Source organism: Alligator sinensis, unplaced genomic scaffold (genome assembly GCF_000455745.1).
Source record: "Alligator sinensis unplaced genomic scaffold, ASM45574v1 scaffold173_1, whole genome shotgun sequence".
Lineage (NCBI taxonomy): Eukaryota > Metazoa > Chordata > Crocodylia > Alligatoridae > Alligator > Alligator sinensis.
Window position 1 is genome coordinate 1,866,266 of NW_005842207.1, and position 25,329 is coordinate 1,891,594.

Consider the following 25,329-nt stretch of genomic DNA (forward strand, 5'->3'; position numbering starts at 1 on the left):
ATGTCAACACCTAAAGCATTTATTTTGATGCTTTCAATTTTTTCTTTTTACATATGATACATTCCAAATTTTACAAGTCATCCACAGATATTAAAGTTATAGCCAATTTATTACATGTATTACACTTCCCTGATACTGAAACCATGTTATATAAACATTTCTACAATGAACATAAATACATGCAAAACAAATCAGAAAAGAAAAAGAGTTTAAGTAAAGAATGGCTAACCTTACCAAAAAAACCCCAAGAATAAATTGTGTACTTTGCAATTACTTGCAGTCATTATTTATCAGCCCATTCAACCTCAGTCTCAAGACTACGGTACCCAAGAAAAATAAGTTCTATCAATATTTAGTTTACACAGAAATTCTGTCAGTATTATTAATTGTACCGGATCACCTTTCACTATTTTTTAAATAGCTATGCCCATGGTAAACTGAATTTTTAAATTCAAATTTAAAATAATATGTTACCTGAAGCTATGGAATTCAGCAAAAGCAGCAAGACCGTCAAGTCAAAGAAACAGTTTTGTAGCAAAGGAAGAATCAAACTATTATGTATTGTGCACAGCAAAAACTTGACAAGAACCTAATTCAAGAATGGGAATGCAAATATGGAACCTCAGTGCTGATTATCTTTCTGATGATTCTGCAGATGTAGGAAGAAAGACAAAAATGGACTATTTAATACTGGCCTAAGGAAACAAGAGTTGAAATTGGCCAAATTTTCTATTTTGTATTTCACGTCAATACTATTTCCAAGCTTTTGGAAAACTATCCTGTACATCATAAATATACAAAATTCTGCTGAAGCATTACATCTCTTAAAATATGAGCAATTCAATCAAACCTATTCTAACTGAAGACACAACAGACATTAAAAAAGATTACTTGTCTGGACTGAAGAGGAAATAAGAGAGCAAAACTTTGTCAAAGTATAGTTTTGATTATTTAAAAAAAAAAAATCAGAGTTAACTTGCCAGAAGCCTGGCAGGACTTGAGGTCATGGATTTTTCTGTCAATAGGCATAAAGTCACTTTGAGAGATGTCTTGGAAGTCTAACACAGTATTTGACTACATACAACTAGAAAATTCACTGCCTTCAGGCACCCACATACCAAGTGCAAATCTGTGCAGTTATATAATATATTTATAAAATATACTATAAGCAAACATCTTTACAGAACTTTAGCCAAGTGCATACTATGCCAGAAAGTAAATATACCTGATGATAAAACGGAAAGGAAATGAATAGATGCAAACACACAGACAGGGTAACTGCTGCCCTTCAAACAATAGAGTAATCTGTTCATTTGTGTCTGAGAGTTTCTATTTGCAGAACTGAAATTTAATAAAAATGGGATTTGAAATTATAGCTTTTAAAATTAACAAAAATTAAGAAAAAATCCTTCTGTGCTTCTCCAAATTAATATAAAAATCACATTTCACATGACATTTTTTGTTATGTATTGTCATTGCCTTAAAACATCTTCTAGAGCACAAAGTCAACCCTTAAATATTGAAAACCACCATCAACCCATGGAAAATAAAAAGGTTTCCCTGCTAAATTCCAATGGCAAACTATACAATACTTCTATGGAGTGCAGTGCTCTGGAAATAGCTTTAAATTAAATTGTTTTACATGTCAAGCTAATGTTAATTATTTTAGTAAAAAAACCAAAAAAAATCCCTATAAGAATACAAGTGGCAAAATCATTTTAGATGCGCTAAATGAAATAGTTATCCACTGATACAGACAGCAACATCCATTTGCTACATTATTTGCATCCTTACTTCATTCCATTGCATGTACACACAGTTAAGTATTAAAATGCAGAATAATAAATAAAATAAAACGGCTCAGATTACTAGCACAGGGCAAAACATAATCCATAGTTGTGCTCAATCTAGTCTCCATTTCAGCAGTCTCTTTTCCTCTTTTAGTTCATAAGAGAAAACATGGCCAGACTTCCAAAAAGAGTCATTCCTTTTATATGAGAAGCTTAAGTTCATTTGCCCAGGTTCTATAACCCAAGAGGTTTCATGTGAAGGAAGCACAGTGCAAATAATAATACTAATAAAACCTGCTTACATAGAAAAAGAAGCTTACATGGTTATTATAACTTGTATCTTGACAAAATAAACTGGAAAACAAGTTAAATAAAAGGACTGGGTTCTTTTTATTTTATCAGACTTTTTCTCCTAATCCCTCTTTTGTTTGAAAAAGCTTATTGGGTTATAAAAATCATCATCATAAAGTTCCAGTCTTCAGAAGATAACAAATTATAAATGCTGCCAATCAATGCCAACAAGGGTCTGATTTGCTTCTTGTGCGTGTCCAATTTCTTCTGTGATACTGTGCTGTTGCCAGAGTTTTTGAATCTTTTTAAATCGTTCTTTGCAGAGATGCAAGGGATTCCCACGTCTGAAAATGACAGAAGATACATATCAGGGAATGAACATTTGTAAAGGTTTTGTTTTCACATGCTAAACAAAACCCTGATATAGCCTTGAAAGTTACTGTCTGAATATTACAGTTGCTAAAATTACATTGAGTATTGATACCAAAAAATCTGATCCTTTAGTACCTACTTCCAGAGACGTAGCAGCACAGCTCTACATGCAGGTCACTGCCACTTCACGCTATGCTGATAGGAGCAGTATGATCAGCTACTGCTGCAGCAACAGCTACTTTCCCACCCCTTCCACAAAAGCATCACTTGGGGCTGCTGCCCTGGTGCACCCATCCCCTCCCTCCCCAGTTACATTACTGTCTACTACAGACACTACCAAAATTTTCATTCCTATCTACATGATGTAAAGGGCTGTCTTCTTTTAACAGTGCTCCTTATGTGCACCTCTTGTGTCCAAGACAAGGTGATACACCAACTTGTCTTAGCCTATGGTCCTATACTCCCCATACTAAAAAGTACACAGGAGAAACATAAGCTGTAAAAGCAGAAAAACTAAGGAGAGAAACAAATGATGCACCTCTCATAATTCCATTCTTTTGGGGCTAGCTGGTCTGGGCAAGGTATCCATTATGTCAACCCTGGAGAGAAACTAATATGGGTCAAATAAGTCTTTTAAGTCCATGAAAATATAATGCTAGATTCTAAGGTGTAATTATGCCACTTGTCCAGTATTATTGGTGTCATATGACCAAAAAATTACTTAGCTGAACAAGGCAAGCAAGATCTTGAATAGGCAATCCAATCTACACTCTGGCCAACATGCTACTCATCTTACCTCCAGTCATCGTTGCAGACAAAAATGGGCCACTTATATGAAAAACAACATGCTAAATCATACTTTTTTGTTCCCTGTGACTGCTTTCAAATGCCATAATTCAGAGCAGCCCCTGGGCAAGTGTAAATTGATATCAGGATGAGGGCATTCCGAAAGTAAGATTTAAGCAACCTTTGCATCTCACTCCAACTATTACTACATTTTAATTCTGAAATTCCCCCAAATTCTTCATGTCTGCAAAATTAGCAAGTGTTAAATATGCCTGAGCTCTAAACTGTTCCTTTCTGAAAAGGAAATTACCTCGTCTCCCTGTTCTATCTGTCAAAGATTAGGGTGCTTTTGGTGTCTTTGTAGCTGTGTGGCACGGTTGGTTGACTGTGTATTTAGGTATTGGTTATAAAAGGACTCATATGCAATGGTTTGGATGTTCGAGAAGGTGGTTGGACAAGATAACCTCTTGGGGTCCCTTCCAGCCCTACTCTTCTAAGATTCTATGACTTGAGTATAGAAACAGATTCAGAATGACAATATTAAATGAAACTAGAGGCAATATTAATATTAAAGGTGTGAGTTCTGGACAGGATAAGTCTATGGGTACCCACAGTAATTTGCTTACATGTTTATTTCAAAGTCAGTGTTTTCAAATACGCCCCTTGCTTTATATTAAAGTGATGTTAAATGAAATCATCTCAGGAGGCTTTTACTGAAGATTGACAAGAGTACAAAAATATATTTAATAATAAAACTAAATCAATTCTACATATAAGCATGATCTTTATTTGTCAGTAGCACTGTTTACAGAGCTTCAGAAAGTCTCAGAGAATATTTAAGAATTCATCCCCTTCAAGATACCTCTTTATTTCAGACAAGTTTTCATGAGATTTTTCTAACATTAAGTAAATGTTAATTCTAGGTTTATTTTTAAAAGGTTTATTTAGCTCTTTTTGCTGCCTACAATTACAACATTATTGCCCAGCTATAGTATTTAGCTTAGATAATTATAATGTACAATTAAGACTTTATGAACCTTTATAATCTTCTTTAAAAAAAAATTACCTGAGTCCCTGATCTGTCTCTCCATAGTCATCAAGATAAGGAGGAGCATAAAAGCAGCCCTTTGTTTTTCCAGCTAAAAAGAGCACTTGACATTCTCGTACTCTGAAAAGAAATACACACAGGACATTATGGTCATTAACTTTATAATGTGGATGAAGTTTCTAAATTACCCTGAATTACCAATAAGTGTGAATATGTGCACACTGCAAAGTTTATATTATAACTGCATTTGCAAAATAAGGTGAGAAATAAATGGGAAAAGTCTCTTATGAGGAGTTTGAGTTTTAAGAAACCATACTTTTATAAAACAGAAAGGCTTTCAAGTGTTGTGTTCTGAAGTACAAGGAAGACAAAAACATGCTACTTTTCTTCAAATAGTACTGTCCTTACACACAATATACTGTTAGTTACATTTACTGGTAACATTCACCTTATGTACATACATACTACATAGCTTGCTAATAAAATTTTTAGATACAACTATGTCCTTACCTAAGAAATATGCCCACTCCAGAGCCACATAAATATGTATGTGCAGTACAGGCTCCAACATCTTCCCCGTCTAACTCTGTTTGACAACAGTAACTCTGAGAACACAGCATGGTCCCACATACAAGGCACAATGTTGGTGCTCTGCTTTTATCACCACCTGATTTTGGACACCTTAATGTGAGCACACAAAAAATTTATATATGATGGTGAATAAAGTTCAAACCTTTACTACAGAATAAAGACTTAAATGGCAATCAACAGATCTAACTTCATTCCAGAAACATCTCTAGTTAAAGTTATAGCCCCAATAACCCTGAAATTTCTATTTCATAGGTATCTCATTAATCATAAAAGAAAAGAGAGCTATTAACATGTGTTATTAACTTTGGGTGTACCCAGCTGTAACCATAGGCAGTGGAAGGGGGGGGGGGCGCTAATGGGGCTTAGCCCCTCTAAATGTGGGGCAGCGATAGGGCTGCAATACAGCCTGGCCATGGGCTTCTAGCGGCTGCAGCAGGGGTGAGGAGGGGCACACACACAGCAGTGAGCGAGGGAGTGGGGCTGGGGCAGGCACTGCACAGCCAGGGTGGGATGTGGGACAGAGCTGTGAATGGCTCATCCAGGGGGCATGGCTCCTGCTGCTATGTGTACCCTAGGGGGGGCATGAGGCTGTGCGCCTCTGGATCAACGTGCAGGGCAGGGGCGGGCTGCCGCTGCAGGCTAGAACTGGGGGCTGTGCCAGGCTCTTCCCGGCAGGGTGGGGCTGGGCCACGCTTCACTCATGGTGGGTGGCAGCGGTGCTGGGAAGGGGCTACAGGGGGGAGGGGGGCTGCAACCACCCAAAATTCACCTTGGGGGAGCTCCCAATACACCTGCCCCACCCTCCAAAGGGGTGAAAAACTCCTAGACTGAACTCCCTCTGCTCCCTCTATCCCCTCCTGTTCTGAAGAGAGAAACAGGCTGGGAGCTCTGCAGACAAGTTAAAAAAGATGCTACATTTTGGAAATCTTTATCTGATACCTCAAGCAATGAGGGGTCAGATTTTCACCTGATTAGCCATTTTTGAAGCTGTCTACAGCCGTGCGCTTGTGTTTGGTCACAGCTATAGACTGCTTTCTGTGGCCAGATCGGGTGAAAATTGTCAATTCTGTCTGTACCCTTTATAATTTTCTAAATCCTTTAGGAGATTTTCCACTTCATCAGTATCATGGCTTTTAAAGCTCCTCATCGTAACAGCATAAAACTTACAAGAAATTAGATGCTTGATTAATGAGGCAGCTGTAATCATCTGGAAGGTCTATTAATTTGTTAGAATCTCTTGCATAGCTAGAATGAAAAAATAAATTACCACTTAAAGTTTAGTAAATAATGGACACAATCATTGCAAAAGTCATTTCATCTTCCCAAATGTTACACAGGAAACATTTTTGTAAATATCAACACTTTTTGATTTGGCTTTCATTCCTTATATCTTTCCCTATCTATGGCACTGCATTATACTGGCATATAGCTGTAATAAATTACATATTAAAATTACTGTAAACACACCGTGCTCAAAATATTGTACAACTTACTAGAAATCAAAATGCACTCTTGGATAATTAGCTGATAATGGACTGCAGGTGGGGCATGCTAGAACTATTGGTCTGATCTCAAACAAGAGATGGCCTTTCAAAAGAAGTACAGAATATGCACGCTAATTTTCTGCTGATGATGTCAGCAATGTCACTGAGTCAATCACGTATCTATGTATTACATAAAATTCAAATAAAAAAGCAGATCAGCTTTTAAATACTTAGCTGTTATCGTTTAAACGTTTGCTGCTATGTTGCACTATCTACTTAGCATCTAGGTAGCACTTACTTTTCCTCCTCTCTACCCATCTGAAACAGCAGCTATATGTTAGATATAACTGATTTACAAAAAAAAAGATTCCAACATCCCACAACTGAAATACTTCCTGATTCTTTTGCATGGAGCTGGATTTTTATTGTTATTTTTCAGAGCCACATAAGAGAAAAATTCCAGAATTATATTCTTCCACAATTGTGTATTTTAGCTAAATCCCAGTCTGAAGCATTTTTCCTGCTTAAAGAGATATAAATATTGTAAGGCAAGCCTTATACCACTAATCTGATCTAATTGCTAGATCAAAAGACTTTTCTGCTTTAGGGAATTTTTTTTTCTGCATTATATGAACATGTTAATGTTGAATATTCATATAGTTTAAAAATTATGATTCTTGATGTCAAGGTGTTTTCCCCCACTGATTACTAAGATTTTGCATTGTGTAGAATCTTCCTTTCAAGGAATAAAACAATCTGGTGGTGAAATCCAAATTCAAAACAGTCCAAAAAGCAGCGCAATGTGTCATGTTGAGAGACAAAAGAACTACCAGCAAATCAGTCATTTGCATCTCTTCACTGCTTCATGAATTGCAAAGAACAGAAATAAGAAGCCTAAAAATCAAATGAAAAAAATCCGTCTGCTATTTAGTTAGAATATTCTACTGGTATAAAAGGTTACTCAATTTAAAATTAATCAGATGACTGATAACTCTTGGATTTTTAACACATGACTAGGTACTATGTACAGATTTAGCAAGAAAGTTGATTTCTATTATTTAGCATGAAAACTTTATATTTAAGTTTTTATGGGGGGGTTTCAGTTTTGTTTCTTCCTTTTTTTTGAATTAGGGCAGTGGAACACTAATATTTAGCCTCCTTCAACAAATAATAAAAAAATTAAAAGACCACATCATTTAAATCACTTTCATCTATTTTGGTCTCAATGATAATGTTTTACTTCTTAAAACAGATAGTTTAGAAAGCACCTTTGATCACCTAATGTTTTTAATTAAGATTAGAAATATTTTAGAAAGACAGGCTCTAAACTAATCTAATCAGGCTTGATTCAGGAGTTACTGGATATGATTGTATGACCTACATGTACTGCAGATCAGACTAGCTTAATTAAATCATCTGTTCTGACTTTTGACACCAATTTTTGTAAATACTATCTTTACTCAAACATGAGAAGAAGTGTTTTTCTTCCAATCAGGATGGGGAATACAGCACCTTGCCACATTCACATATAAGAAAACCTTTTTAAATATCATTAATCTGCTGCCAAAAACAGCATGTGCTCAGTCATGAAAACCAACTATGAAGCTGATTTAAATAAAGACAACATTATAAAACACATGGCCCCTGTTGAAAAACATACAGGAACCTACCACAAAGACAAGTTAGTACAGCCCACCTGAATAAGATCTATGGTAGTGCTCACTGAGCTCAGTCCCCTTCAGTGCCAACTCTTTTTCAAGTCATGGTGAACCCTGAGACTGAATATATTTCAGTATGTATTCCCATTCACTAACACAGCTGAGCTGTACCTTTCTTTCCCATTTCTTCCGATTCCTGTTTCTTCACCAGCCTTAAGTGGCTAGCAAATATCACCAAATGGTGCCCCAAACAGGTCACCCAGAATCCCTCTGTTTTCCCCTCTCATCCTGGCACATATGATTAGTGGCCGCACCCTTTATCAGGTGCAGCAGGACCAGGCTGTCCTGCACTTCATCTGCATAGAAATTTTTGGAAGATCCCAGGACTCGTGACAAAAACATCCATTTCCAGTCATAAGTAGGGGCGTTAATTAACACATGGATCCTTTGTGGGGGTTACCTAGAGTAGCCCCCAGTACTAAACAGTGCTGAACTACCAGGTCACCATGGTTTTGAATATTGTTGACTCCACTGGGGCACAGCCCAATGGACTATATGGTAAAATCATGAGCCTTTTAGCTTTGGACTAATATCATACACAGTTTCTACTATAAAAAAAAGTTTCTACTACATGTAAGTAGGTACAAAAGTACTATTTATAAATTTATGCTTATGAAGTACCTGTTCCAAAACTGACAGTAGTTATAAAAAAAGTTCTGGACAAACTAAATCTATGCATTCCCATAGTAATTTCCTTATATGTTTATTTCCAAAGTCAGTGTTTTCAAATTTGCCCCTCACTTTCATGCGTTTAGGGAGAGCAGTGTTTGACAGCAAGAGGAGGAGGGGCAGAAGGCAAGGGGGCACCTGACTCCCCAGATATATTCTCCCTGTTGTAGCAGTGGGAAAGGGGCAAATTCAAGGCAAACTGCTAATAATTAGATTTCATACCTAGAAAATTATAACATATCTATATTTTTTCCATATATAGAATCTAATTATTGGGAGGCAGTTTTATATTTGAGTAAATATGGTAACCTTTTACTAGCAGATAATGTGCAGGGGAAACTGCTACATTTAGTCACATAAATGAGCCTTCTCCCTTCCTGGCCTGAAATCCTACCCTACTTACCTTATGGCTGGTCTCTTGCCTTCTAGGTATCTTTTAACTTCACTGTTACTACACCAACTTTAATAAAGAAAAATAAAATGCCTTTTAGTTTTCAGTAAGCAATGCTTTCCCCAAAACATACCCTAACCAATAAAAATACTGGTGTTTATCTATTTAATATAATCTCTATCCCAAAAGACTTTGTTGTGGTTGTATTAATCTTTCACTCAAGAAAACATGCATTACAGGGTAAAGATTTATACTACTAGCAAATTGCCCACCATGAATGATGGGGAGGTGGGAAGGCAGGGACAGAGCACCACCACCCAGTGCCCCACAGTGTTGCCACTCCGCCTCCAGCCCCATGCAACCCCAACCCCCTGAGCCTCCCCAACCCCCAGGGGGCCCCATGCTCCCTCCTGACATCTGTCCACATGGGCATCCCCCCACCCCTCCTGGTGCAGGCCCCCACTCCTCCTGCTCCACCCCACACCACCGCCAGCTCCCAGGAACAAGGGGGCAGGGGAATTTGCATGCAGCAGTGGCCACTAACACCCAGAGCCCTGCACTGCCACCAGTCCGCATCTGGTCACACATAACATCCCACCCTGCTCCCCTTCCTCTCTTCTCCCTCCCTCCCCACCACCTCCCTCTCTCTGCTGGCTGTTGTTGGGGCCAGGTGGCAGTGGGGCACTACCACCAGAAACTCCCCCATTCCCCAACCCATTCCCTTCTCTCCCTCCCTTCCTCCCCTCTTCCCCACCACCTCCCCCTGCCTGCAGCTTGCCCCACCGTCCCCACTGCTAACACCCCACGTCACTGCCGCATCCAAGGGGTGGCTTGCCCCCAACCTTGGAGGTGGAGGCAGCACGGAGTGCTGGCAGCACATCACTGGTCTTGCACCCCCGCTCCATCCCCTCCATCATGGAGGTGCTTTGCTGTGCCAGCCCATCTCAGCCGTCCTCTGCGTTCCCCTGTCTGCTGGGGACAGAGCTCCGCCATGATGGTGGGGACAAAGCTTGCCAGTGCCACCTCTAAGGAGTAGGGCTGGGGGGAGGGAGTGAGGCCACCCCTTGGACGCAGCAGCGAGGGCAGAGCAGGGTGGGGCCAGGCCAGCGCTGCGCCGCCATCACCCCACGCCTCCGTTCTCACTGTCATGCCAGCACTCCACCATGTCAGTCTGTCTCCACCGTCCCCCTCTGCCTCCAAGGAGCAGGGCTGGAGGCGTGGTTGAGGCCAGCGCCGCGGCCTCTGTCCCCGCTGTCATGGCGGCACTCCACCATGTGTGGTCTGTGTAGAGCACTCTGACTGGTTGTTTCAGTCAGCATTGTGAGTGGCTGCTGAGACAACCCATCAGAGTGCTCATAAAGCATTATGGACAGACTGGCTTTTAGGCTCTTATTATATTATAGTTTTTTGGTGCAAGATTACTATACTAAGTGTACATTGTACCTAAATTAGAATTAAGTAAAATGTTTCATACCTTTCTACTAATGTGTTCATAATTTTGTTATTTTCTTGGAAAAGGCAAATAAGGTTGCTTGGCAGGGAAAGATAACTACATAAATGTTCAAACTGGTTTGCCCCATTTACTGTAAACATAGAAAAGAGGTAGGTCAATATAATGCTAGCAATTTTTGAAAGACATTACCAATAGTATATAAAGTTTGACCTTTGATACAATTATTCTACAAAAGGGTGGCAATTTCTTTTTGTTCCTCCACTCCCACACAAAAATAGGATGTTGATTTACTGCTGAACAATGCCAGGCTTGGACGCAAAGTGCTGAGGTACTGACACACAAAACAGATAACAAAAGCAGTGGCAGTGCAAACTCTCCCATCCCACTCCACAGGGTACATCAACCTGGACCTACATTAACTACTTCATTGTTCTGTTCAGTCTCCACGCTCCATCAAATCTAATAACATTTTCTCTTTTGAGTTTGCCAGGGAAGTAACTCTTATGAACTATTAGACAGGCCCTCCATTAAAGATGGGGTTGAAAGTTTGGGAGATTCTATTAAATAAAATTAACATCCTGGGAAAAAGGGAAGTGTTCTTTTATTATGCAATGCAAAAGATGTGTGTGTTGCTACTTACTGGACTAATAAAATTGCAATGTTCACTCTTTTAAAAGTTTTCTAGAAGGACTACAATCTCAAGGATATGGTCTGTAAGAACAACTTACCTAAACAATAGTCCAAGGAAAACTACACGTATTAGTTTATTAGGCATTTAAAAACCTCAAATATTTCAATTTTCAACATAAGTACCCTGATGTTTGTGTGCATGTGTATGAGACACAGATGGAACTTCTTTTTTTATAACTTATACCTTCAGATTTACCTTTAGTCCATATGTCTATCACAGCTGAACCTAAACTAGGATTGTTCCTAACATGGATTCAACTATAAATGGAGCATAACATTACCATGTTTGCAGATTACTTAAGGACCTGCTGCTAATTTCACTGAAATCAGTGAAAAGGAGAAGCAGGTTTCATTTGAAGAAAAGAATGCCAGCGGTAAGATTTCAAATAAACAACCACACGATTACTTTGCTTCAACATAATTGTAGGACATCAATATAGGCGTAAAAACATGTGGCTTTTACTTTAGAAACACAACTTTTAAAAACTAAGCAGCATTTTCTTTTGTATTTTTGGGCAGATGCAGCATTGCGACAGTCCTGCATCAGTAATAAGCCTATATACATTCAATTCAGTTACTACTGAAAAGAAAACTTAGTTCAGTATACTTTCCAATATTGAAATAAAATGTTTTATATAATTTCCAAAGCTATACAACCCAACACAACTAAACAGGCCTTACCTTTAATTTCTGGTGGTGCTGGGACCCCATTTAAATAATGGAAAAACATAGCAGAACATCTCAGGAAAGGCATGATTCCAGCTTTTATACTTCTCCACAGATGCCAGCCTGAGGAAATTTCTTTCAAGGCACTTAAAAGCAAAGATTGTATATATTTTTATAATAAGGATTTCTGACTAAAATTAAAATGCAGAACTAATTCAAGAAAGTCTGGATTGACAGAAGGATTAACATAATAAATCTTAACTGATTAACCCTAGTTTAAAAATTAGACTGAAATCAGGATTTATTTTGAAATTAGCACTCTAATAGTAAAGCAAAATTAGAGAGCCACTAAAATATATATCTCTAGTTACTTAATAAAGCTGAAATCTGTATTGCTGATTAGCAAGTTATAAAATTATACTGATAAATCATAGAACTGTACCAACTTGTCATGTGACTATTTTAAGCCAAATGAATCAAGACTTATTGGACATATCTACATGTGTAATTAAGATGAAACAAATGCTGGAGCAGTTTGAGCTGGAGTAAACTGCTGCTGGGCAATCCATCTACACGTGAGCCCAAGACAGCCACAATTTGAGCCAGGGCAGAGCAGGCCCGGACTGGCAGGGAGCACCGGAAGGTGGTGGGGGGGTTGACAGCCCCAGGCAGAGGCACTGGGCAACAGAGGGGCTGGCTGGGGCACAAAGTTGCTGACCATGTGGAGCCACGCAGCTAGGGGGTAGGCAGGAGTCTGGCCCCTGCCCAGTCACCATCTACATATGCATTTCAGTGCGGTTAATTACTCTGCCATAAGATAGTACTGTCATGGAAAGTACTATCTTATGGCAGAGTTAATTAGTTTACAGCGTCTTAATACCAGTGCACATGTAGATGGTGATGCTTTATTGCAGAGCTAATTAGTCCACTCTGCAGTAAAGCACAGGTGTAGATACACCCACTGAGTAGCAAAACTTCGGACATCAAAATGTAAAACATCAGTTTATAAATTTAGTGTTGTGATATTGCAGCTTAATGGAGGAACTAGATGTGAAACCATGGCTATATACTTAGAAACTATTATTTTACCTTCCTGTACACTGGCAAAGAAATTTATGCAGAGCAAGCACTGCCAATTCTTCTTCACTGTTTGTGTTTTCTTGGTCCATGCCATTTTCTTCTGAAAAGCAAAGGAAAGATAAATGTGGCACATTATGAAACCTAGAAACAACTTGAGTTGTTACTTAAGTTGTTTTTAATAGATAAACAAGTTTTGGGAATGGAAGATTGTGAGGTATCCAAGAGCAGGCATATCCATCCTCTGGCCCATGAAGCCATGGCATCCAGCCTGCAGAGGTCCCACCAAGACAGAAAATTTGGTAGCAGGGGAGCAGTAGGAGCTCCATGCAGCCAGATCAAGCCTCACCCCAGCCATTGCTGTTCCCTGTTCTCATGGACGTCCAGATCAGGGTAACCCCAACCCCATCCCTGCCTCCCATCCCACACATCCGGATGGGGCCAGACAATTCCTCACACTCCCATACCCACTAAACGGACAGATCAGGGTTGGGCTTCATACCCTGCTGTGCTAGCTTGGCCTACCAGACTGAGCCCACTAGCCAGATCTGGGCCACGGACAGGCTTGACACCGCCCACCCAGCCCTCGGGCAAAAAGCTTGGGCACCACTGTACTAGAGGTATACTACTACAAGCAAAGACCTGGCTATACTGGCACCTCTAACATCTAAAAATCAGTGCTGCCCAACTGGCAACCCATGGGCTGCATGCAGCTTCCTAGAGATTAACATATGGCCCTTGGGTTCCTGGTTCAAGTACCACTTCCCCCTTTGCTCTGCTGATGGAGTCCCTGGGTTCCCCCTCCCTCCTTGAGCTTCTGCTGCCTGGGAACCTATGGCCAAAAACCTCAGGGTGACCCAAAAACCTTGCACAGCATTCATGCTGGTGTAGTGCACCAGAAGTGGCCCACTGTGGGGTGGGGGAGAGGAGGGAGCAGCAACGTACTACAGCCTATCTGCGTGGCACGGGGTAGGCCCGGGGTGGGGGGCACATGGCATATTGCAGCATAACCATGTGGCATAAGAACAGGGAGAGTTAAGTGGCACATCCACACAGGATACAGAGGGGATTAGATAGCGCATCGGAAGGGGGAGGGGATGGAGGAAGCTCATGGCTTGTGGAGTTCACATGGCACATCAGCAGCCTGTGCTGTGTGGTGGGCTGGAGGGTGGAGCCCTCACTGAAGTGTGCAGCCCATTTCCAGGTTGTGCGTCGCCTTTCTGGTGTGCTGCTGAAGGTCCTGCAGCCCCTAGGCACTCAGAATTTGGACAGCACCAATTTAAAATGATACTGATGTATAACAATTTTTTTAAATGAGAGACTAAGAACATACGAGTAAAATACTCCAGTAGACAATTACACCTCTGATAACACAAGAAAAAGCAGATTGCCTCACGTAAGGAATCAGATGCAACTGTCAGTGACTGTATAGACATCCAGTACTACCAGGAGGAAATGTCTCAGAAATTCCCCACCCTCTAAAGGAGAGGGAGCAGTAGAGACATGCAGTCTGTAACCACCCCTTCTCCCCTGCTTTGTGCCTTCCCAAGACAAGGGTGATCCTGTTCTGGGGAGGGGAGCAGTGCCTGCTTTACTCCTCTCAGTCCCCAGGGGGAGCAGAGTAGCAAGTGAAGGTACCTGCCCATGATCAGGCTCTGGGAGCAGACTCCTTCACTCTACTCCCAGTCTCTGGAAGCAAAATGGAGGGAGCACTAGGGCAAAGTTGCTACCCCAAGCAGGGCAGTGGCCAGCTTGGAGAAGAGACAGGGAACAGCAGCGTCTGCTCCTCTCCTCCCCTCTCTCAGACTGGTCAGACAGGAGAAGGGAGTAGCGAGGCATACCCCCTAGCCCTCTCTCAAGCTGAGCATTTTCCCTGGCTTGGGGAAGAGGAAAGGATTAGTGGCGACCGCTCCCCTTCCTTTCCCCTCCTAGACTGGTCTGAGACGGGGAGGAAGCAATGAGGAATAGCCCTCAGCCTCTTCCCAAGCCCAGGCTGGGGGCTGTGCCTTGCCACTCCCTTCCCTACCTAGACCAGTCCAGGAAGGGAGTGAAGCCATGGAGCAAAGCTCCCCTGCCTGAAGCAGCTGCTCCTCCACTCTGCCCCCAGTCTCAAGGGAGAGCAGTGGGTGAACCAGAATAAGCAAAACCAGTAAAAGCACAGTCCTGCTGGTATAAGCTGCACTCATATACTATGAACACTTTGCTGCTACTGTGTGCTGGTACAGAATACTACACTAGCAAAGCTAAATGCTTGTTTAAAGAAATACTGGGGAGGGGGGAAGAGAGAGAGAGAGAGAGAGAGAGAGAGAGAGATCATTACCTGTTGATGAGGTAAGTAGAATTTGCACTATGTGTGCCATAGTGACAAGATGGAAGAGGTGAAGATCTCCAGTGGCTAAACTAACGCCTGAAAAATCCTGGCAGTGTATGGCAGGGAAGGACAGCACCAAGCTTACCTGTTAAATAAAACAAAGAAGGACATGTGTCTTCTCCCTTCTCCACCATAGCTCAAGAATCTGAACTTTTATTCCTGCACAGGTTGTAGCCACAATCCTATGTGCTGCAGGACATTTTAATGGGACAAATTTTGAAGGCAGTTCCCCCAATGGTTCATGGGATAGAGAAATAACTATTAAACAGTGTGGGTTTCCCTGAGGCTGAATTTTGCTTCCACAGCATTCCCAGGGAGGGGGATAAAGATTAGTTATAGCAAAAGAAGTATTAAAATGTTAAAGGAAAACATATGTTCCTAAATAGCTATACCCCTTCCACAAAATGCAATGTTACACAGAAAATAAAGCATTGAGGCTTGGACAAATAAAGATCCTCATGGACCAACAATTTAGTTAATATGAATTACTTACCAATAAATGAAGCATGTCAATATCAAGTATGCATGGAAGATTTCCATGTTTTTCATTAGGCACCAGTGCTGAATATTTAAAAAAAAAAAAAAAACACAAAAAACAACCCACAAAAGGTCTCAATTTATATTATCCAACAAAAAAATTCTACCTCTACTTTTTATACAACCTAGATTACAGCCACCAGACTTGTACATTAAATACTTTAAGGGCTTATTGAAAAATCCTTTGTCTTGGTTTGACTTGGTTTACACTACAGGAATAAGTTATTTCATTCACTAGCCTTTAGACTGCACCAAAATAAGGCAAAAACAATACTTCTAAAACTAACTGCTGTATCCACAGTTCTGATTCAGATTTTTCTTCTCCTAATTATAGTTAGGACTTAAACAAGAAAAATAAGGTAACAGTATTCTCCCCAAAACTGCCCCTCAAAATACCATCTCTCCTTATAAGTCAAAAGTACATTTGAGACGCTGCTCACTGTATCACTGCAGACTGCACAAATGTTCAAGACACAGCATATAACTGTCTTAAGTCTGCTGGGTTATTGGTGTTTGGCTCCCCTCTGTGGACTTAAACACATCTATAAATTCTGTCAGATTCTTTGCATCTGGCTCTAGCAACCCCTCTCTAAAGGCATCCTTACTCTGAATTTTGCAGATCTATAGCATCTTCTTTGCCTTCCTTACATTAAAAATGAATGATACAATTGAAATTAACTCATGCTTCACAGCAATACCACTTCTGAGACAAATGTGTTGGTTCACGCTTCAAAGTTACTGTCCCTGGCTCTCAACAGACCTCAGCATTGATCACATTTGGTTCACATTTGAGGTTTGCCTGGCAATTATAACAGCTAGAGATTTGCTTTTATATTATAGGTCAGATTGCAGAGAAGAAGATAACCATATAGCTTACTGATATTTCCTAGATGCTGCTACATACTGGCTTAAATTAAACTTAATGCAAGCCTTTATTTACCACTCATTTCATGTTGCACTAATGAATTTCCACTGTGTTATAATATTTATTTTAATTAAGTTTAGATCATGGAAAGATTAAAAAAATCAAACTTCATTATTACATTATGCCCAAAGCAAATAAATCTGGACATTTAAGCTAACAATAACCAAACAAAATGTATAAAGCAAGCAAACTGGACAACAGCTAGACTTCACTATTCCTTCTGCATTCACTAGAGCAACGGGGACAAATTTTCAGCAGGCATGCCAAATTAGCCCTTCATTCTGCCTAAGTGCCCCTCCAATCCTCTTCCTGATCTCCTGCTCTGTTTTTTGTTCCTTACTCTGTGTTCTCTGCCCAATCTCCTGCTCTGATTTCTGCTCCCTGCCTTACCTGGTGCTGTACTGCCTGTCCCCTTCCTGATCTGTTGTGTGCCACAAATAGAGGCTGCTTGTACCCCTTGTGGTAATCCTGCTGCAGGTTGGTTATCCCTGCACTTAGATTCATTTAAAAGCAAACAAATCACGTATGTTTTAACATTCCAGCCAATAAAGAACGTCACTAAACCTTGTAACCCCTAATATAAAAATCTCAGATTACAATGAAAATCAGGGTAAGACTATTTTAATTGCATCACACTGTAAAGTAAACCAGCCACCACACTGGACAATATTGAGAACTGACAAAAGTCGTGTGTGCGCAGGACATGATCGTCATGGGCAACTTCAATTATCTGGACATCTCTTGGGAGGAACACTTGGCTGAGTTAGACCGGTTACATTCCTTCCTGACCTGCACTGAAGAGCTCTTCCTGGCTCAGGAAGTATACAGACCTACCAGAGTTAACGCTCTCCTAGACTTGGTCCTGGCCAAAGGAGACGACCTGGTGACCGACTTAAAAATAGAGGGTAGTCTGGGCAACAGCCACCATGAAGCCATCACATTCACTGTCCATCGCAAGGCAGACAAATCTGATAGCAGGATTGAAGTCTCGGACTTCAAAAATGCAAATTTCAACAAGCTCAGGTCACTAGTAGTGCTGCAGGACCAGGGCCCAAAGGCAAAAGATGTGTATGAAGTGTGGTCACTCCTTAAAGACACGATCCTTGAAGCACAAAGGAAGTCCACTCCCACGTGGAGAAAGGGCAGCAGAAGGGCTGGGAAGCCCTCCTGGCAAAATAGGGAAATCAGAGTCCTCCTTAGAAAGAAGAAAGAGGCGTACAAACAATGGAACCTGGGGACAAGCTCTAAGGAGGAATATGCAACAACTGAACGCACTTGTAGGGAACAGATTAGAAAGGCTAAGGTGGCAACTGAACTTAGATTAGCAACGGGAATCAAGGACAACAAAAAGTCCTTTAGGTACATAGGAAATAAGATAAAAGCAAATGGGAGTGTGGGGCCACTGCTCAACAACTCAGGAAAGCTGGTTACCAACACTCAGGAGAAAACTGAACTCCTGAATGACTTTTGCCTTGGTATTTCACAGGGCCATGGGGAAAATTATGCTGGATAGGGTACAGAATGAGCAGGGCAGAAATGAGTGCCTCCCTACTGTTGCTGTAGAACTGGTGAGTGATAAGCTAAAGAAATTAGATATATGTAAGTCAGCAGGACCAAATGAACTCCATCCAAGGGTGCTGAAGGAGCTGGCCAATATCATTGCAGAGCCCCTGGAAAAACTGTTCCAAAACTCACGGTGCTCTGGAGAAGTCCCTGAGGACTAGAAGAGGGCCAAGGTTGTGCCCATCTTCAAGAAGGGGAGGAGGAAAAACCTGGATAACTATAGGCCAATTAGCCTAACTTCTATCGCAGGGAAAATCCTGGAAAAAATAATTAAGGCGTCTATGTGCGATAGGCTTGCAGAAGGTAGGATTCTGAATGCCAGCCAGCATGGCTTCGTAGCAGGCAGGTCTTGTTTTACCAACCTCATCTCCTTTTATGATCAGGTGACTCACCACCTGGACAAGGGAGAAGTGGTGGATATCGTGTACCTTGACTTCCAAAAAGCCTTTGATCTGGTATTCCACAATATTCTCACGCGTGGACTTAACTGCGAGATGGTTAGGTCGGTATGAAACTGGCTGTGGGGTAGGACCCAGAGAGTCCTAATGAACGGATCTGTGTTGTCTTGGCGAGAAGTGGGCAGCGGTGTCCCACAGAGGTCAGTGCTTGGTCCTGTACTTTTCAACATCTTCATCAATGATTTGGATGAGGGCGTGAAGAGCTCACTGGCCAAGTTCGCAGATGACACCAAGTTATGGGGAAGCGTGGTCACACTTCAAGATAGGTTACGGATACAGGTGAATCTAGACAGGCTAGCAAGTTGGGCAAGTCAGAACCAGATTAAGTTCAACATCGAGAAATGTAAAACGCTCCACCTGGGGATAAACCTTCCCATGCACACCTACAGGCTTCGCAACACCAACCTGACCAGCACTACAAATGAAAGAGACCTGGGGGTAATAATAGACCACAGCACGAATATGAGCTGGTAGTGCAACTCTGTTGCCAGCAGGGCAAATAATACTCTGGCATGCATCAATCGATGCATCTCCAGTAAGACCAAGGAGGCGATTCTTCCGCTCTACTCAGCACTGGTGATACCCCAACTGGAGTACTGCATCCCGTTCTGGGCGCCGCACTTTAACAAGGACATGGTACAACTTGAGAGATTCCAGAGAAGGGCCACCTGCATGATTAGAGGCTTGCATGGCAAGCCATATGAGGAAAGAACTGAGGGACCTGGGACTCTGAAGGCTGAGAAGGGACTTGGTAGCAGTTTACTGCTACATCAGGGGAATACATCGGGGGCTTGGTGAACAACTATTCACCAGGGCGCCCTTGGGGAGAACCAGGAGTAATGACCACAAACTCCTGGAAGACTGTTTCAGGCTCAACATTAGGAAAAACTTCTTCACAGTTAGGGTGTCCAGACTAGAATAAGCTCCCTCCAGAGGTGGTGCAACTGCCTACCCTGGAAATCTTCAAGAGGAGACTGGGTAGTCATCTTGCTGAGGTCACCTGACCCCACCTGTCTTTTCTGCCTGGTGCAGGGGGCTGGACCTGATGATCTTCCAAAGTCCCTTCTACCCTTACAATCTATAAATCTATGTCTTCTTATAAGTACATTTCTTGCCAGTTATATAGGTATATAAATAACTTCAGATTAGAAACATTTATAAACTTTCCTAGCTTCACATTACTTCTATTGCCTGATTTTATTCTCAGCATTCTCCCTTCTTAAGCTTCAACACAGCTTTCTTCATTATCTGAAAGACTGCAATACAATTCCTCTTGAAAGCCATTCGATAATGAAATATACATTGAATAAACACAACTGCAGTCACTACCCTGCACTGGACAGCTTATCTTTCTTCTGTAACGGTCCACAGAATTCCAGTCCCCAGGCTTGAATTTATTCTCAAAAGAAGTCTTTACATACTGCAACATCATGTGTTCTGGTCACATATATAAACATAAGAGCTAATGGTTTATGACCTATAACTGTACACGATAAGCAAATCCCTTCCTCAAATGATCACACTGCTTAATGTAAGCAAGTCTGTCTGCTTTAGGAGACTGCACTTTTATGCAATAAAAAATAATGTAAGAGTACATGCTTACATGCTAAAAGTGTACAAAAGTGACCCTGTACTGCCGAAAGAGAGGCAACTGTCCAGTGTGCTGCTGCAAATCTCGTTAATGATGTGAGGCAATCATCCTAAGAAATCAAACAACAGAATGTCACAATTAAACCAGGTCTTCAAGATAAAACAAAGTTTAGTCTCCATACACTATATATATATCAGCTATGTATTGACAGTATTTAGTACATTTATTTTTAAGGACAATCAATGCATCTTTCTGAACATGTGGGCTAAGCAGAGACAGTCAAAAAGTCCGAGACTGAATTGATTCAATCTTTGTAGGTTAGTCTAAGCCAGGGGTAGGCAACATTTTTGGCTGGAGTGCCAAAAAACACCATAATGCCTACCTACCTCGGAAGGTGCCAGAGTGCTGGCATGCCAAAAAAAACAAAATAAGGGCAAGGGGTACATGGCAGGATGCCCTGCTTGTGTCTCTTGCCCTCCACCCAAAGCCCCTGGCCCCCAGCCCTACTGCCCCTTGCCCCCCACGCAAAGCCCCTGCCCCCGAGCCCTACTGCACTTTCCCCCCAGCCCTACTGCTCCTTGCCCCTCACCCAAAGCTCCTGCCCCCCAGCCCTATTGCCCCTTGCCCCCCACAGCTGCTGGAGCCCAGGTTCTTTCCAGCAGGGCTTGCAGCGTCCCAGCTGCCTGCTAGGAGCAGCCCAGGATCCCAGCTGGCAGCAGCTCCCCAGAGCTGGGGCCGGCTGCAGCCGGGAGGCTCCAAACATCTGTGCCGGACTCCAGCATCAGCTCCACACTGGCACGTGCAGGTGTGCCTCTGAGCAGGCGGTGGGGGCGGGGCACTACAGAGGTGATGAGCCCGGTGCAGCTGTTTGCAGCCAGCCCACTGCTTGCTGAAGCTGACCAGAGCCCGGGCTGGCTACAAACAGCTGCACTGGGCTCATCATCTCCATGCCAGGAACAAGGGAGAGACTGGGGCTGCGCTGCCACAGGTCCCGCCCCCACCGCCCACTCCAAGGCACGCCTGCACGTGCTGGTGCAGAGCTGATGCCAGAGCCCGGCACAGCTGTTTGGAGCCTCCTGGCTGCAGCCAGCCCCAGCTCTGGGGACCTGCTGCCAGCCGGGATCCTGGGCTGCTCCCAGCAGTTAGCTGGGACACAGCAAACCCTGCTGGGAGCAGCCCAGGCTCCATTGCTGGCAGCAGCTACCCGGAGCCGGGGCTGACTGCGGCATTCCAAGCAAAATGGCCTTGGTGGCACGCATGCCAGGGGTTGCCGACCCCCGGTCTAAGCTGTGTAGACTGAACCGATAAGCAAGTGAACAGACATTCACTTTTGATTCTGGAAATGCAACCATGCTTGCAATGGCCAAAGCCAGAAGCCAGGGGGGCACCAGAGCATGCCTCCCTACACTGCTGAAGCAGACAGCTTTGGCCATGGCTAGACTACCCACCCTTCAAGGGGGGTGGTTTGTGGGGAGGTGCAAAGCATCCTGGGATGCATGAAGACTGAGTTAACTTGAACCTACAGGGGTTCAGGGACAAAAGCTCAATAGATTGATTTAACCTAAATCAGTCAGGTCTGATACTATATCCATCCAAGTTTATCCTCAACCTGTTTTGGCCATTTTGAAAGAGGTTTATGTACACTGAACTTTTGTTGTGTTATAGATTTGAACCAGTTTCTGATCATTTATACCAGTTTATGTGTAATTTCTGTCCCTAGCCCTAATAAAGATATCAACGTGTGCATAAACAGAGAACGTACTGTCAAACCACCTTGCTTAGGCTATCACATTCATGACTGAAAGAAGAAAGGGTGGGATCCAAATTAAAGAAAACTGTCCAATAATTATAATCTACATTTTTAGCATTGCAATTAAAAAAATAGACAATCTACGCTCAGTCCAGTGATTCAAAGAACTGAAGCTGCTATTTAATCTTACCTGTCGGCAAGGTAAGTGACCAAATAATGGTTTATCTTCATCAGCTAAAATTCGTTCTGCAGGAGGTAAAACAAAAATCCAAATAAAGTCTCAATACTGTGAATTTAAGTCTGTCTGTAAACACATATTAATGTATACTAATAAAATATTACCTATAGTCTGTATTGTGTAAGCACAGCTACCCCAGCACATTATGGGTACACGTGGATCCTCTTCATTTGGATGAACCTTCAGTCCCACCTTGTAGGTTGCTGTAGCAAATGTGGTCAGCATCTCTCTAATGCTCTCAGAATATGGATTCCTAAGAGAAATAAGAAACATACATTTGTTTTATCTGCAAGCTTAAAAATATTCTCTCTCTACCACATCAGAAAATGTTATTCTGTTAGCAGACAAGTTAATCAATGAGTAGCCTCATCTCCAAATGTTCTGATGCGTAAAAATTTGTCACAAATTAAATATCCTCCTTACCTTGAAAAAGCATGTAGAACAGTGGGGGCCAACTTTTTTGATTGGAATGCCACAAACTAGCCCTGCATCCTCCTCAAGAGCCACTGCGATCTTCCTCTGCCTGATCTGCTGCTCTGCTTTGTTCCCTATTCTGTGCTCTCTGCCCAATCTCCTACTCTGCTTTCTGCTTCCTGTCCTGTGCTCCCTACTTGATTTTCTATCCTGCTTCCACTTCCTGCCCTATCTGCTGCTGTGATGCTGCCTGTCCCCTCCCAGTGATCTGTCACATGCCACATGGAGGTTATTTGTGGCACTCGAGGCACTCGTGCAGCAGGCTAGCCACCCCTGAAGTTAGACTATTTGACCTACTTGACTTGCTTGTGTGAATGCTTTAGGAAGAATTTGTCCCTTTTTATTATTAAACCGCTTCTCTCAGTTGGAGGGCAATCCATTTTTAGTATTTTTGATCAGATTGGAATTTTCTGAGTTTATATACCAGTAACCATGTTCTGCCCTGGAAGAAACTGGATAGAACACAATTATGACTCTACTGGAAGTAGCAAGTACAATTCTGAAGGCAACATTTTGTAAACAGTTAGGACTATAGAGTTTAATATATGTGACCATACTGACAACCACCAATTAATGAAGTACATTCTTAGAATACTCTCCTACTACAGGAAAATTATTAACATACAAATAGAAAAGTATCCAAATATCTTGGTCCTGTAAATTACATTTTAGTATGTTAAGAAACGTACAAATTTGTAATTTAAAAAAACTGTATTTATAGTTATATTGAATTTTCTAACTGAAGTAACAATCAACTTTAATTATGACTCTGAAATTATGTAATAGGTACAGAATCATAGAAAGTTAGGGTTGGAAGGGACCTCAGGGGGGTCCTCTAGTCCAACCTCCTGCTCAAAGCAGGACCATCCCCAACTAGATCATACCAGCCAAGGCTTGGTCTAGCTGGGTTTTGAAAACCTCCAAGGATGGAGCTTCCACCACCCTTCTGGGTAACCTATTCCAGTGTTTTAATACCCTCCTAGTGAGAAAATTACAGATTTTGCCTGTTCACCTAGAAGTCATGTCAATCCCAGAAACAGGTAACTGTACAGCCCCTCTATAACTACTATTTATGGCCCAAATTGTCTACACTAGTCAGTACTCAGCATTGGCTCAGCTCTTCCATAGAAGCAATTCAGAAGGGTTTTCCCCACTTTTTTAATGAAGCTCCACAGAATATAATTGTACCCTGTTTTTGTCTTATATTCCCACAACAAAATATTATTTGTTTATAAATATACGAAACATACTTTGGTTGGAAATCTGGCCTAAATCCTTCGGGTAACTGTAACTGATCCATTTTTTCCGAGTTACCACAGCAGTTGCTACCTGTATAAATAAAAAGTATCATATTTTGTGAGTCTTTAAATTTATCTCTGTGAATTTTACTGTTTTTGAGCACTGTAGATTTGACAGCACTGAAAACTGACATTATGAATTATTCTCAGCATAGTTTTTAGCATAGACGCTGATTATAGATACAAGCATAACCACTTTGTCACCATTTTAACTCCAGTTCAAGGTGAACTGGATCAGCGCTACAGAAAATATTCTGTATGAATAAACTTTCATTCTCACATAATCTTGGTCTCAATATTGAGACTGTCTCAGTACTGATATTTGGAACAAATACAATGAGAATTAAGCTGATATTAAAGTCAATTCACATTACAGTAGTTAACAAAGGGAAACTTTTAGTTTCTATCAACCCGATATGAATTCCAATTAGAGATACGAAGACATAATATATATAACAATGCAATATTTCCACAACTATGTACACAGAAAATTTGTATCATCATACTTACTAGCACTTTCTTCATCTTGAAGTAAGTAGAATGTTCTTATCTGCTGGGATACTGTTCTGATCCAATGAGTTAGGTGTGGCTGACCTGCGAAGTCTAACCTGTCAAAAGACAGAATACTTGCATTCTTTAAAAACCATCTAAGAATCTCTTTTTCTGCAAAAAAATGCATCATCCCTATTGTTTAAAAGTGAGCATAGAGTTCAAGATAGTAATAAAATTAGATATCAAAGTTATGATATCTACTACTCCTGAGTGATTGCTAAAATCTAACACTGCTCCCCTGTGGTATGGAGGACATGGTAGATCTAAGTCAGGGGTGGGCAAAATATGGCCCATGGGCCAGATGCAGCCTGCCAGGCCATTCTATCCAGCCTGCAGGGCCCCTAAAAACTTTAGAAAATTAATATTTATCTGCTCCTGGCTGCCTTTCAAAGATGATAGGAGCCAGGAGCAGTAGGACCCAGGGGAAGTTGACAGGACCCAGCAGCCTGGCTCTGCCCCCCAGCCTCCCTCTGCCAGGCCCTGTGCTCCTGCCTCTCCACTCTAGGCCCCGCACTCTTCCCCAGTTGTCACTGCTCTCTGTGCACC

General features: G+C 41.8%; 1 protein-coding gene across 3 annotated transcripts in view; it reads right to left on the reverse strand.

Moving 5' to 3' along the window:
- The window catches only part of UBR2 (ubiquitin protein ligase E3 component n-recognin 2), a 105,823-nt gene continuing 80,494 nt past the window's right edge, over window positions 1-25,329 (reverse strand). For 2 of the 3 annotated variants that reach the window (XM_014521350.2, XM_014521349.2), the window contains exons 33-47: window positions 24,742-24,839; window positions 24,184-24,262; window positions 22,564-22,712; window positions 22,412-22,467; window positions 20,484-20,580; window positions 15,891-15,958; window positions 15,347-15,482; window positions 13,039-13,129; window positions 11,965-12,095; window positions 10,615-10,723; window positions 9,153-9,209; window positions 6,046-6,123; window positions 4,798-4,968; window positions 4,306-4,407; window positions 1-2,425 (exon numbers count right to left, since the gene is read on the reverse strand). In XM_014521350.2, the coding sequence (XP_014376836.1) occupies window positions 2,284-2,425; window positions 4,306-4,407; window positions 4,798-4,968; window positions 6,046-6,123; window positions 9,153-9,209; window positions 10,615-10,723; window positions 11,965-12,095; window positions 13,039-13,129; window positions 15,347-15,482; window positions 15,891-15,958; window positions 20,484-20,580; window positions 22,412-22,467; window positions 22,564-22,712; window positions 24,184-24,262; window positions 24,742-24,839 (1,564 nt within the window). In that variant the 3' untranslated portion in view covers window positions 1-2,283. Of the gene's footprint in view, window positions 2,426-4,305; window positions 4,408-4,797; window positions 4,969-6,045; window positions 6,124-9,152; window positions 9,210-10,614; window positions 10,724-11,964; window positions 12,096-13,038; window positions 13,130-15,346; window positions 15,483-15,890; window positions 15,959-20,483; window positions 20,581-22,411; window positions 22,468-22,563; window positions 22,713-24,183; window positions 24,263-24,741; window positions 24,840-25,329 lie in introns of those variants that run through there. The other variant, XR_003094791.1, reaches the window with a different exon arrangement.